Source organism: Simochromis diagramma, unplaced genomic scaffold (genome assembly GCF_900408965.1).
Source record: "Simochromis diagramma unplaced genomic scaffold, fSimDia1.1 OVJJ01000753.1, whole genome shotgun sequence".
NCBI lineage: Eukaryota > Metazoa > Chordata > Actinopteri > Cichliformes > Cichlidae > Simochromis > Simochromis diagramma.
The window spans coordinates 1,984,637-1,999,783 of record NW_024387523.1 but is presented as its reverse complement, the minus strand read 5'-3'; the positions used below and the strand labels follow the sequence as shown (position 1 = coordinate 1,999,783).

At 37.5% G+C, this 15,147-nt stretch overlaps 1 protein-coding gene across 1 annotated transcript; it reads right to left on the bottom strand.

Moving 5' to 3' along the window:
- Positions 1-240: 240 nt before the first annotated feature.
- On the bottom strand, positions 241-13,592 carry LOC120726612 (probable C-mannosyltransferase DPY19L4). Its single transcript, XM_040020322.1, has 19 exons — positions 13,165-13,592; positions 12,888-13,037; positions 10,958-11,082; positions 10,778-10,868; positions 10,464-10,585; positions 8,684-8,829; positions 8,399-8,522; positions 8,172-8,306; positions 7,800-7,931; positions 7,572-7,673; positions 7,399-7,472; positions 7,139-7,297; positions 5,703-5,822; positions 5,481-5,601; positions 3,202-3,258; positions 3,028-3,110; positions 2,808-2,940; positions 2,363-2,521; positions 241-1,962 (listed from the first exon to the last, which is right to left on the bottom strand). Exons 1-19 carry the CDS (start codon positions 13,253-13,255, stop codon positions 1,798-1,800), a joined length of 2,289 nt encoding a protein of 762 aa, XP_039876256.1. The 5' UTR covers positions 13,256-13,592; the 3' UTR covers positions 241-1,797.
- Positions 13,593-15,147: the final 1,555 nt, after the last annotated feature.

The following is a 15,147-nucleotide window of genomic DNA, read 5'->3' as shown; positions in this document are numbered from 1 at the left end:
CTCCATTCTAGTTGTTTTTATTAAATTTAATAACTGAATTGACGTTATTGACAGCTTATATATGCAATAATGTTTATTCAAGTTAAAAACGTACATTTTTGGAGCTGTAGTAGATTAAACATACAGTACACAGTTGTTGAGCCACCTCATCTTTAAGAACAGCGTCTTGATACAAACTCTTGCACTAAGACCATTTCTGATGAGGCTAATGATAATGTTAAAAGAACCACACAAGAAGAGCTCAGTGTTATATTTATTCACCTCACACACTCACCACACGGCCACCTTGTTATCTGTATGACAGCACCAAGAGGAATTCATCACCAAAACCCTAAGGTAACAGCTCGGGGATAGGAAATTATCAGTCATGCCTGGAAGTGATGAATACAGACATGGCAGCCATGTCTTTACATAAGGCATCCAGGACCAGCCTCCACCACCTTAAAATGCTGAAAAAGCTCAGTTTAGAAGATTGCAGAAGGTTGTGCAAGTCCTGGATAGTTCAGTCAACCCTTTTTATATAGGCCATGAATACAACCATCTCATGTCAAAGAAATAAAAAAAAAAAAAAGCAGAGCACAATAGGAGCAACCAGTGAGTTCAGACATATAAATGTGTGTGTAAAGACATGCCTACTTCAGATATCAGTTATTTTCAGTAGATTTCAGGCAGCAGTAACAAATAAAAACTGATAACACTTTTCTGGACAGTCTTCTTCCACTTCCCTGTAACAGATCAGAGCACACAACAAGCAGCAAACAGTACAGAGAGACGCCTTTCCCACGAAAGCCGACCAAAGCAGCAACAACCCTTCAAAGAACAGCGCGTACACATGCACTGCATGAGTATTTCATGAGCAAACAAAGGCAGAGCGTGACAGAAAGCAAGAGCATGTATGCTTGTCACTATTTGGTTTTTTGGTAACCTTAAAATTACATAATCAAGCGAAAAACTATTCTGACTAATCTTACGTGTTATCCTGTTATAAAGCACTTTCATTTTGAAATTCTTGATTGCTGATTATGATTATTAGCTCAGTGATTCAGTCTAATTATTTCCTTTAAATCAAGACAAAAATGATCCAACTATGCTAGTATAATACATGAAATTCATAATTTAGACAGAAGACACCCATTTCTCTTTAAGTAGACAACAGTAGCGTGATTATAACACATGAACAGAACAGAAAAGCAAAACATTTAAGACAAAAATCAAATTAAATGCATAAAGATTTATCCCCCCCCAAAAAAGGGTCAAGAGCCACACTGGAGTGTCTGTGGAGCTCTGGTTTGAGCTACATGCTAATGCCATAATTTTTTAATCAGCACCCTAACTGATGTTGATTCAAAGGTCTACAGTTTTGCAGGTGTTTAAAAAAATAAACTTGATAAAAGTGATTGAAAATAAAGGAAAGGAACATAATTATGCATCCTATCCAATCACTGTCAGCACAAAAGGGCCAATCAGTGAACAGGATTAAACCTCTGGCTGCTTCATTTCATGGCAAACATTTTCCCCTTCTCAGCCTACACTGATCTCTGCGACTCACACCTTCATTAAAACCATTCATAGTAGCATTAACAGTAAAACATGGCTTATAAAACTACAGTACAGTGATTAATAATATGGCCGTCCACACATGTTGTTTGGCCGGTGCAGTGTGCTCAGCTGAGCCTCACTGTTTGAATGTGCAGCTTCCCCACTGACACCATGATAATCAGAGTTTTTTCGCCCCGGTGTGCCGATCTGTGGATACGATCAGGAACACCTGAGGAGGGGCAGAGCCACGCTTGGCCGTCAGTACTGAAAGGAGATGACAGAGTTCACTTTGTAGACGTGGTACGAGCGGTTCCAGAAAACTCGTGTGAAGTAGTTTGTGTAGGGCGAGTAGTTCATCTTTATCTCGTGGCAGAATCGTCCATATTTGGAGAAGGAGTATATCTCGCCTTTGTCATAGACGATCTGCAAGAGACAAACATACAGATCATGAGTGAAAGTATAAAAGACTCGAATTCTGTAGAGTTTGCAAAATATTCTGCAACTAATGTCTTGATTATGGCTACATGATTGGATAAGCAATACTAATAATAAAGTAGTAGCAGAAAATGATTTATTCTTGGACTCCGCTAGAGTAGCTATGCATGATTTAAAGTTAAAAATAATCTTCATTGATCATACTCTGGGTTCTTAGTGTAGCCACTGTCTGAAACATGCTATTTTAGCTCCTTTTCCTTTAAGGTCAACCATCCTCAAAAGATCTAATCAGTAGGTGTGTGTACACAAGAGGACCATATTATTGATATCCACTCAAAATTGTCCAATCTGTAAGAAATCTATAACGGAGGAAAGGGTTTAAACTCACATGTCCGTTGGAGATGTCGAGCAGGTCTTTGATCCTACAGCCCTTATTAATAGTGAGCTCATTACAAATCGACTCTTCGATGATCACATAGTTCGTTTTTTGGGCGGTCAGAAGCTTGTAGATGTCCTCTGCAGATCTCATTGCGTACACCTGGTACGTCTGGGAAAGGAAAGATTAACAGAAAATAAAAGGAGGTAAACTTCAGTTAATTTCATTTCAATATTATTTGTGTTGCGCCAAATCACAAAAACAGCCAGTTTAAGGTGCTTTACATTTTAAAGACCCAACAATAAAACTAATAATTTACTTTGAAACATGTGGAACACCAGTCTCTGTTTGGACTAAAATTCACATTCAGCACTTTTTATAGCTGATTATAAGACACAAGTATCTTCTTGACAGCAGCACTGTTAAGGTAACAGATATGTTGTCAATGATAACTCACATCTTCAGTCCTCTTCAGCAGGTTGATGTCTGAATAAAGAGGTAAACTAGTTACAGCTGAACCCGAACACAACTTCACTGCTCCCAGCAGCTGTGGACTGCCTGCGAACACAGCTGCCACCGGAGCCTGTGACCTACATGAGGAGGAAAGACGATGTTTGATGCCATGATAAAATACTTTACAAATATCTTTATAAATACAGGAAGTTCTAAAGACCCACTTGATCCAGCTCATCAGCTCCACTGTGTCTCCATCGTAGAACTCCTGCAGTTCTGATAACTCTGCTAAGACGCGAGGGGAGAACTGCAGAATGGGAGAGAAAGAGCGTTACGCAGGAGATATAAAGTGTGTCTAACATAAAGAGCTCCCACGTAAAAGGGGCTGAACGCCTCACCTCTCTCCACAAACTGAAGCAAATGATTGTGGGAACAGCTGTGCTCAGAATCAAGGACTGGAGGGTAAAAAGAAAAGAAAACACGGTTAGCAACTGTGTCGATACTTACTCCTTTTCTCTTCATGAGGGGAAAAACATTTTTTTAAAATTTAGCTTTAATGTATTTATTGAACTGTTTTGTAATATATTCAGATTTTTGTAAACGTATTTTTACTTCTACTGCCTCCTTTTACTTACTGAATGTCTTTATGTTATCTTCTTTATTTAAGTGAACTTCTTTCTGTGTAATTTTTACTTTATTGAGAGATCTATTTTGTCATATTGTATTATAATACGCTATTCCTCTTCATTTAAGCTGCTTATATCAAAAACAATTATAATAAAGTTCATCTTTAACTTTGATGTTTCAGTATCTTCTTTTAGCTTCTTCTTTAAGTTCTTACTTCATGTTATAAGCTAAAAAACGATTTAAAGATAATGATAAAGATAAGTAAAAAGTGAAAACAAATACAATACAGAATAATGAGGCTTTCAACAATAAGCAAACGCATGGTAAATGTGTTTTATTTTCTATTTTCTGGACTTATATAGCGCTTTTTACAACATGCCTCATTCACCTATTCACACAGACACCTTCTTAAGTGCTTTCTATCTAGCAGTCACACACTTTCACACTCCAATGGATGCACTGGAGAACAACTTGGGGTTACCATCTTGCCCAATGATAAGTGGCAAGAAGAGTGGAGCAGCTAGGGATCGAACCACCAACCTTCCAATCATTAGACTACTTGCTCTACCTGTACTTCCTGCGCTACAGCCAGGAATACAAAATAAGGACAACAACCACCATAAGCTGGTTAAAAAAGGACAGAGTTTAGATGGGGATGGGGTATGAGCCTAGACTTAAAAAGAGAAATGTAGGGTGCTATTTTTATGTCAAGGTGTAACCGATTCCACAATTGTGGAGCAGTTACTGTAAATGCTCTGTAACTTTGTTGTTTGAGGCACAACCTTGGGACACGTAACATTTAGAGATCATGACTTGTAATATAAGCCAGGGCTTTCCCATTAAGGGCCTTAAAACAATCAGTAAAATCTTAAACTGAATTCTAAAATAAACAGGAAGCCAGTGCAGTGAGGCCACGACTGGGCTGATGGGCTCATATTTGGTAGTGCCAGTCAGCATTCTTACTGTGCAACCATCTGCAAAAAAACAGAGGGAGATCTAGGTATAGTGAGGTACAATAATCCAGATGTGAAATAATAAAAGCACGGATGACTTTTTCCAGAACACGCAAAGACAGGAAAGATTTGAGTTTGGCATTGACTCTTAACTTGCTTGTCAAAGCAAAACTTTGAGTCAAAAATAACATCCAGGTCTAATTTGATACAGTCTGTTGGCCAGAACCCTGAGTTACCCAGATGAATCAAATGGAGTTAGAGTCTGGGTGCAAAAATTAGACAATAGAATTAGGTATAGAAAAAAAAAATCACTTGTCTGAATGTGTGTAATTGGGGGTGAGTGATGTTTGAAATAAAACGTGCTTTGAATGCTCAGTTAGAGGGAATAAGTACTCCACAGGTATCAGTCCATTTACCATAAATATGGGATGAGATTATCTAAAATATTGGCAAAAGAACTAGATTTGAATGGACCAAAGATTTGTCACTGTTTAGTCAGCTAACCTTTAATATCTTCAAGATAGTAAGAAATCCTGAGATTCTCTACTGTCTTCATCAGCATAGAAATGAAATGAAATAATATGGCTCCTAATACTACCAATAGAAGCTGATATGAACAGAAGAGGACTGGGCCCAGGATAGAGCCCTGAGGGACCCCACAAGACAAATGGGCAAGGAGTGATACACACAATAGGCATACAGAAAGTCCTATCCACAAGACAGCATCTGAACAAGTGAAGAGGTCCAACAAAATCAGTGCTGCATTATCACCTGAATCTAATGGGAGTAACAGATCATCGGTCAGTTTCAACAAAGCTGTTTCAGTGCTGTGAACAGCACTGAAGCCCGAATAAAACAGTTCAAATATCTCATTTGAGTTCAGGAATGACAAACTGTGACAGGATCCATTCATTCCTTTGGATATTACCGGCAATTTATAGATAATATACTATTTGTTTGGACACTTAGCATAAAGGTAAATTAAAGAGACAGTATATACCTAAACCTCCCCTTCTGTGCAGACTGTATTAAAAGAAACCTGTTTACTTTAAGACATTTGGGTTTGTTTCTCATGCACTATAAACAAACATCCATACCAATACTACAGGGTGGATGGACTTCAGTTTGAGCCACTTAAACACTGTCATCCAGAGGTCAGGAGAACAAACCCCAAATGCTGTAAACATGCAGACGTATGGTGTCCATAAATACTTCATCCTGCAAGACAGAAGAACATAGGCGATGAAAAGCTGTGCTGAATAACATATGGTGAACAAACCTCAATTATTTAAAAAAAAAACAAAAAAAAACCAACGTACCCATCGAAGAGCAGAGCGAGACCCCCAAACAGCATGGTGTGGAAAACATGATAGACGACCTCTGGCTTCTCTCCTATTCCTCCTTTTTCAAGGCTATAGGTTTTGCACAATGGCTGACCGCTGTGAGGGAAAATTACATTAAGATTTTAGCCAAAAGTATAAATATAATGACTGCTTAAAAACAACAACAACACAAGAGTCACCAGCATATGTCACTGTGTTATTGGGCAAACACATTTTGCTAACATAGTATCAACTACCAGTTAATTATTAATCTACTAGACACATGAAGACTGCATTTGTTATCAATTTTCATATTCAGTTCAATTCAATAGTTTGGTACAAACATTTAATTTCATTCAATTTCCCACAATATCAGCTCATCTGTTGGAAAGCTGGTTATCATTGTTGCTCAACATCTGAACTTTGAATTTCATATCTCTAAGTTCATCCAGTCTTGTTTCCTTCATAAAAGAGAAACTGCAAACCTCCTGTACTGTCATTCTGTCATTTATTCATTTTGAACTTTTAGTGCACACTTTAATTTTCACCTGCATTGAGTATTGTAACTCTATTTTTATTTGCATCTCTCAAATCTTACTAATCCAACTTCAACTGGTCCAGAATGCAGGCTGCTAATGAGAACTAGCAGGCGTTTGCACATCATTTCCATCCTTGCTTCCCTTCACTGGCTTCCAATGAAATTCAGAATTCACTTCAAAATTCAGATACAACTCATCAAGTGCTACACGGCCAGGCTACTGCTAACACAGCAGAGCTACTGAAACCTTATAAGAGGAGTCTCAACAGCTTCTTAGATCATCCTCTCTCATTGAAAAATCAGAAGTAACGATGCTTTTGAGATTATAGGGTCTGAACCTTGGAACAGCCATCGGGAGAGTCTGTGCTTTCAACAACATCTGAAAAATTATTTTTAAACGTTAGCCTTTTATTAATACTTCTCCGATTAATTTTGGCCATACTCTCCATCTAATGAATGTATAGAAGTGTGCATGCTGGAATAAATGAATGACTGTATGTTGATTATGTGTTTGTATTAAACGTGTCACTTTTATTCAAACTGTGAAGCACTTTGTAACTGTGCTTTTTAAATAGTGCTGCACAAATAAATGTATTATTATGAGTAACAACTATAAAGGAGCTTTTTACGACTTACGTAGTTAGCCTGTCCAAAGGTTTTGCTAAGTTAGTGGTTTGGTAACTTAGTGACAGGTGTGCCAATTCAGCTGCTGCAATTGGTCTAGTAACGTGGATCAAGTTCACCTTATCTCCACTTCTTTACCATGTTTATGCTGTTGGCAACTTGAGCAACTAGGCAATTTGAGGCTTTAAAACAAGACTTCAGAAATCAGCTGATGACAGCATGGTGCTGTCTGTTGTTAGACCAGAAAGATTTTGCACCACGAGTGTTTCACCTGAGCCTTCTGTAGATTGCCTGTAAGGCTGAAAGCAGGCAGACGGCGAGCACGAGGAAGTAGAAGGGGAGGACCGAGGCCTGCGTCAGACGTAGAAATAAGTCCTGACCGGGCGTTTGGAAACTCTCCTGGCACAAGAGGAAGTTGGGGACAAAGTCGCTGAAGAGAAGAAAAAAGAAGATTATTATGTTAGATTACATTAGATTAGTTCTCACTAATAAGGTTACTGCTCTAAGTCAATAACAAAAAACACGACTCACGTTGTTGTGTTGAGTCCAAATTTTACTTCAAGGAACTTCAATATGAAGTCACTCTCATTTGCAGCAATTAGTTTCTGTAAATAAAAAAACAAAACACTGCATTCAACCCAAAAACTGAAACTGAGTATCAGCCACTGAATGCTACACAGATGCCCTGCTCCCATATGACTTACCTTGACCAAATAACTGTAGGTGATCCCAGAGGTGAAGACCAGGTAAAAATGTAGGAAGAGCTTCATCACTCTTGCCACAAGAGGACCCACCTTCATCCTTTGCTAGAAAAAAAGTGCAAATGTTAATGGAGCTACTCCCATTTGAAAAGCTCCAAGCTGAAAACAATTTTCACTTTAAAGAGTTTATCTAATGTCATGACTGAGCTGCGAGGGGGAAGCTAACTCTACCTGGAAGTACCTCGCAAGAACCGAGCCAATGAGGAGGCTGAGCAGAGGCGAGCTGAGCAGGGCTGTGTTCTGAAACTGGAACATGTAGGCCAGGAACAAGGAGCTGAGGTACACCTTGTGGATGTCAGCCATCTGTTCATCCCAGAAATGGAGAGATGAAGAAGAAAAAGACAGCCAATCAGAGAAGAGAAAATAAAACACAGTTTTATTTAAACAGTCGGCAGGATTTTCCCTGTTTTAAACCCACAAGTTGCATTAAAAAACATCATAAATGCAAAATTGTTAGTTTAAAGTAATATAGAGTAAGAACCTGCTGCAATTTCTGAAGAAAACTGTATGAAATTTCAGAAGTTCAAGCTACGACTGTGTTACCTTACGTGGTGGCACCAGGTCAAAAGAATCAAGTAGAAAAAGACAGAAGCCTTGGATGAAGAGCACGTAGTGACTGTGTTCCCAGACCAGGAGGAAGGTGAAGGTGGTGGCACTCATGGTAAGATAACAGAACATCTACAGAGAATGAGACTCAATCATTAGTGCAATGTTCTAGCTCACATTACTTCTTTTTTTGTGTGTGTTAATGAGGCTCATGAGGGGCTCACCTCAGTTGAAGAGCCGATTTTGTTTCTCAGGAATCCAGTCAAAGCTGTGACCTGCCAGGAGAAGTAAGGCAGAGCCCAGTTGTCCCGCAGAGGAATAGCATGATCCACTTTGGTTGTATCTGCTCTGTGGGAGAAAAGAAACAGAATTAAATACAACTTTATTAATCATTTTAATAGAGGAGGATGTTTGTAGCATTAGTCACCAGAAAGGTTTTACTGGAATGAGAAAACATGAACAGACAGGCAAAGAAACTTCATGCTTAAGGAAACGTTTGTTCACCTTACCTGTTGATCACATACCAGGCCACGGCCAACATGCCAGCCACCCAGGTGCCACTCATCACCCAGCTGCACACAAAGAGGGCAGTGACGTAGACCGCCTGCAGGCCCAAAACTGCTCCAATGTAGAAGTAAATCGGTTCCACGAAATCCTGTTTTATCAAGGGAAGCAGTGGAAAAAGACAAAGACGGTGATCCTTAAAAAGTGTCTGTGGTCAAACCTTAAAGTGGCAGAATGAAGCCACTTTTAATTGTGATTTTTCACTCCTAATCACTTCATTATAATAATGTCCATAGCTAGCAGTACTAATGCAGCAACATTTACTCCTGCAGAAGCCTAGAGGCAGATGCTTAATGCCAAAAACACTGATGAAAACAGCTCAGCTGACGTAGGTAAGCCGGGTTAATCAGCTGTGGCAGTAAAACAGGGTCTGCTTTGTTTGGGCAGCCTTATTGCTCCAAGACTTATCAAAGCATAAATTATACTGAAGTTTGACCAGTTTGAGTTTTAGGACTTGTACTAACATATTCCCACACTCTCTTTGCTTTTTCCATGTACGGTGCGTTTAACACGGGTGTGTACGGCCTCTGTACCACTAGTTTCTATTTGGATTTCCATTCTCTGCTGTAAGCCAGACTTTTGTTATGCAGTCAAACCATTTATGTTTTCTCCACATCTATAAGCCATTAAGGAACATAATTAAAATACTAAACCACTGCAAAGAGATTGTATTTTATGTGCAAAATTGCACACACTTTAAACGTAATACTTGATTCTCTTTGCTGCTGCACATGACACACAAATGCAAACTAAATATGGAAATGTTCTGCTCTCTCTCATATCCCTGCTCTAACATACTCAGGATACTTGCATTTGTACAGCTGTTATAGTTAGGACTTTAACGCCTTTCATTTTAAACTATTTTTATGTAATTTATACGTACAAAAAGGGAAAAATATCTATATCTATCAGTTTCAAATGAACTGAAATGGTGAGTTAAAGCATTGTCTTATGCACTCCTTTAATATTAAAAAACACAAACCACTAAAACAGTGCACTGAAGCACTAACATCAGAACTATATCTTAAATATCCCACCTTAAGTATTTTTGTTTGACAGATTAAAGCCAAAAAAGCCCAAATATCTGAATACGAGGAGCACAACCTGAGAGAAACAGACTTATCTGAACTGGAAATGCATAGAAACATTGCCAACATTCAGACCTTGCAGCTGAATACCAAACATTATAGTTAGCTAAATGCTCCTACACCATTAAAGTCAAATAAATGGAAATAAAAAAGCAGCATTGCTCAGTTTTGCAAAGGAACATTTATCCCACTCGTCTCCCTTTTCTGCTGCCATTAACCCAACCCCCCAGTATTTCTAATGCCTCACGAAAATGACTACAAAAACAAACACTGAAGGTCGCATTACGTCTTCAGCTCTGCATTTTGAGTCAACTGAACAATTCTGGCTATTTCCAGACAAAAGTGAATGGAGAAAGCAAAGAGAACTAATGGGTTGTTTCCCCTGAAGATGAAAGAACCTTCTGTCCAGACAGAAGGTTCTTTTATGAATTTAAAGACTCAGTCCTTTTAAGGACCCAAATCAACATTTTACTATTTATGGACCCAGGGACAAACCTTGCTTATTGAAAGAGAAGGCACTCAGCCTCCAAGAATGAGAGTGGACGTCACAGTGGTTTTTATGCTTCATTTTGCTTTGAGATACACACACAAAGAAGACAACCCAGGAAATGTAAAATCTGATTAAATAAATCCTCACCTGGCTGCCTGTGACTCTGTATATGAAGCTTGTGATGAGCTCCGGATAAAGAGACAAACGCTCGACTGCGTTAATGGTCTGACCTGAAACGGTCCTGTTATCTACCACCAGCTCATAAAACCCTGTAAAACACAAAACAACAGAGCTGAGTCATAAGGAAAGTGGAACATTAAAGTCATTATCTGTGCTATCTGTGGACTATTTTAAACTCTGAATCATACAAATCTACTCTATAATAGAGTCCAAGAATAAAAATATGGAAAAAATATTGAAAATTCGCTAAGCCTTTCATGAAGCAGGCAGTGTGCTCGTACCTCGCTCAAAGGATGGTGCTGCGATCAAACGCTTGTAGTAGTAATAATAGACCCCACTGCCTCCCTGGAAAGTGATTTCACGTTCCAGCTCCTTAGAAATATACAAAGTAAATTTTAGAGCTCGTACGATTGGGCAGCAAAGTAAAGATAAAAAAGGAAAAGAAAAAAAAAGTCACCCACCTGTCGAGTTGAAAACCAGAACTTCCTGTCATGATATGTGGACAGATACACTGCATACAGCATGCCACAGGCAACAGATGCCAGACATCCAAAGAACACCCGGACTAGCCGCTGTAAGAAAACGGCTGAGGAGAAGAAGCATTAACAGTAAAAAACAACATCATCAACAAAAAAAAGCTTCTGTAGGTCTTAAATGTGAGAGGAAAGATTTTTGACTCACACACTTTAAATAACCATTTTCTACCACACACTATTTCTCTTTGTAGCTGCAAACTGAGCTGAACAGAGAGATCAATATCATATACTACTATGACAAAAATAACACACAAAAAATAACATTACACCTGCCACCAAAGTACAGCCAAAGACATTTTATATTTAGTCTCCTACACATTGCAACACGTGCAAAAAAACAAAACTTCTTCAGAGATGTCTAAAAATCTTACAGTACATACAAATTTGGTGACGTATGTACAAAAACTCTGCGAGATGGAAAAATACACTTAACTGCAATTTCAGTGTTTACTGGAAGCCACAGATGCAATATTTCATGACTCATGAAGTCGAGACATATGTTTTAGTACATTTGATCCAACACCACTGCAGGACAGTCGACTTCTGTTACTTCACTGAGTCACCATGGCATGTGTTTCAGCACCTGGTTGTTTTGATACCTCTCTTATCTGTATTTGAAGCATTTTCAATTACTCTCCTACAGCATCTAACATTTACTAAGCTTTCTAAGGGTGTGCTCACAGTAGGCTCGGTTGCCTTTTACCATGTTTGAGCACAGAGCCCCCTTCCTCCTCACACTTCCCTTAATGTTTCGGGCCCCAGCGCTTCAGTTTGTCTCAGCATCTCAACTGTTCTCTCTTTCATTCTCTCACTATTCTTGAACGGCACAAGCATTCCTGAAAAGCTTGCTTGCAGAGCAAAATTAGGTTAAAGATTTTATGTATTTTGTGGATTCGTTATGTGGCGCTGTCTTCACTGATTTGTTATTTACCTAACCAGCTAACTTTCATAGCTGGAACTTGATTAGTGTACTTTGCCCAAAAAGAACTTGCTCAACCTTGCCCTGGCTACTTCCTTAACTCGCCCATGGCACATTTGCCGAACTGTGTCTCTGCACATCAAACAGCTCTATTAATGAGAAGGTCAGCACTCACAAGTATGTAAAGAATATTTTTAATTTTGCATGACAGTAAAAATTAAGAGATGTGTTTCATCCAATGGCTTTCTTCAGTGTTTCTGATATGCAATAAAAGCACATAAAGGATAATAATAATAATAATAATAATAATAATAATAATAATATTAATAATAATAGAGGTAGAAAAATTACAATCGGTCATTTCATGTCTTTAATCATACATACCAACATAATAACACATAAATAAGCTAAGGCATCGAGTTTTTACACTCAATGCTATTCCTTCTGAAATTGCAAACCACTACACTATGGAGCCACCAAAATATGACATACATAAACATGCATTTATGTAGGATGACAAACAATTCAGTTTCATTTTCGGTTATCTCATCTATACAGTACGTAGCTTTTTTTTTTTTTTTTTTTTTTTACTTAATTTGAAAGTACAACTACTAAACTACAAGGCTTTGCATGATTCACATTTTCTCCTCCCCCTGACTGGCTGAACCTTGCAAACGGGGGGTTTGAACAGCAGGTGGGTGGAGCTTCCACGCCTGAGATGTTCTTACTGACATCATTCAGAGCTACAAATGCAGGGAAACTGTCTGAAACAGAGCATCTACAGCAGACTAAAGCTTTTGTCTCACGGGGATCACTTCATGGAAGCATAATAGGTCCCCATTAATGTACAGCATGAACCTGACCATCAAATTGTTTGTTTTTTAAACGCCACTGAGCAGCGTATGAAGTGGGCTGGTATGTAAGAAATGGACTTACATGCAGATAAGCCCTTGGCTTTGACACATGACTGGGCTCTGCTTGATTCTTCCTGTTCATGCTGACCGCCTTTAACTTCACCTTCATCTTTCTGCTGCGAGCCATCAGCCGCTGCAGCGCTGGACCCATTCACCTGTTCAACATCTGGTGCTAGAGCAGAGAGAGACTGGCTGTCACAGCATCGACACAGAAATGTGCTCTGACATTAAACTGTTTCTCCACTGGAAGCTACACAGCTCATGTTCAGTTAGCAAACTGCTAAGTTAGCTCAACTTACGTTTGGTCTCCAGCTCCGACTCCTTTTGTTTCTCTTCCTCTTCATTATCTCCTTCCAAAGTTTCTGATTTCCGGCATCTTAATTCAGTCATGACTAAATCAAATTAAGCCAAGAGGATCTGTCTGGTGTGTTGAGGCAGCAGCATGCTAACTAAAAAGCAGTTAGCTAATCTAAGATCAAATCGATAAGATAAGCTCTTTAAGGTAAACTCAGCAGATGACAGGCTCCAAACGTTACTTTACTCAAGAGATTTTATCCTTCACGAACTTGTAGAACGACAGCGGCACAGCTGCAGAGTTTAGTTTAGTGGTGCCTGTGTGGAGGACTGAAGTTAGCGCTACTGCTGGGCGGAAGTTGCAGATGACAACAGAAAGCAGCGAAGAAGAATCCAGACCAAACTCAATGGAATGTTTGTCTAATTTAAGACAAATAAACGCCAGCAAAACGCAAAATAAATAAATACAAATAAAAGAACTTTGATTATAAATAACATTTACCTTTCTAAAGTATTCAGACCACGTTTTAACACTGCCATTAACGTGTTCTTTTTCGCATTATTTCATAAAGCAAATTTCCATTAAATTGATACCTGACATTTAAAAAAAAAATCTATTTATGTATTTTTAAAGTACTGTATTGGTATTTCTTTGCATTTTCATTACTTTTACTTTCTTAAAAATATATATTAGAAGTGCTTCTTGTCAGTTATTATAATCTTATACAAGGACATGTTTATATTTAATAGTGTTTCCTTTGGCAAATACTCTGTACCTTGGATGTTGTTTTTGTTTTGTTTTGAGTAAACCTTTACTTAATGAAAACTGGGAAATTTAATACTTTTATTGAAAATAATATTTAAGCACAAAACGGACTAAACACATGAATAGTACAAAAAGAAAATATAATCATTTGCAAATACAGCCAAAACATTTTAACAAATCAGTTACAATATTTAAAAAACAAACAAACATATAAATAGAGCAATAGGCTTTTTCCGATAACCATAATTGTAAAATTTGGTAAATGTTCATTGCTTGTATGTTTTTTACATATTCCCAAAATATTTAATTTTCATTTCCTTCATTATCAGATCAAATTTTACTTTCCTGATAACCTGAACACACTAATAAAATAAAAAAAGGTGAGCACATGTTTTAATATCTGAATCATAGAATAAGTTATTTTTTTATCTGTTGACTTAAGAATTCATTGCAAGGACAGATATAAATTTGAGATGCTTTTCTCAAACTACCTTCTTGAACAACTTTCAAGTTGCCATTTGTACAATCGATGAAAGTATGTAAACACATATTGTTTAAGTAAAAACTAGTGATTTTTTTTCTACAGAATTTCATATGACACCAGCGTAACATTAATTTTTTGTGTAATTTTCACGTTTATTGACTAGTTAGCAACTCTTTATGGTACAGAAGTTATTTCCTTTATTATTTTCTGTTTATTTATGTGTATTACTTAAATGCTCCACTTTTCTTCAAAATGTTTTTTAACATGCCTTATTTATTTGTGTTTGGGTGTTTATTAATAAAGATTTTTACAAATATTTTTACAAATAATAATTTTTTAAATAATATGCCATTTTAAATTTAAATGATAAATAAATAACAAAGGGAAAAGGTCGTGTAAAAAAAATCAAACAAAAATATCACCTTTATAGGTTAGTCAAAAGAAATCAGACAATTATTTGGAGATTTTAAAAGTCTAATAGTAGTTTTTCATTGTGTTTTGTTTTGGGGTTTGTTTGGGGCTTTTTTCTTTTACAAATGGCAAGAAATGATCTAATTGCACCTTTTAAAATGTGAAGAAATTATGTACAAGCAATTTGACCATTTATTTATTATTTTAGGAAATTTTATAAAATCTTTTTCAGTGTTTATTATTCATTTTTTGTTATAAAGACATTTTAAATTAATAATAAAGCTAACTAGTTGCAGACCCTATAACAGTCTTATGGAAAAAGAAAAT

What these genes read in the sequence shown, in the direction of transcription:
- LOC120726612 (XM_040020322.1), bottom strand. Translation starts at nt 13,255, where the DNA reads ATGACTGAATTAAGATGCCGGAAATCAGAAACTTTGGAAGGAGATAAT. An exon ending in GCAATCTACAGAAGGCTCAG is followed by an intron (nt 5,823 to 7,138) that starts GTGAAACACTCG and finishes TTTCCCTCACAG; the next exon opens with CGGTCAGCCATTGTGCAAAA. An exon ending in TGCTGAAGAGGACTGAAGAT is followed by an intron (nt 2,522 to 2,807) that starts GTGAGTTATCAT and finishes TTCCTTTCCCAG; the next exon opens with ACGTACCAGGTGTACGCAAT.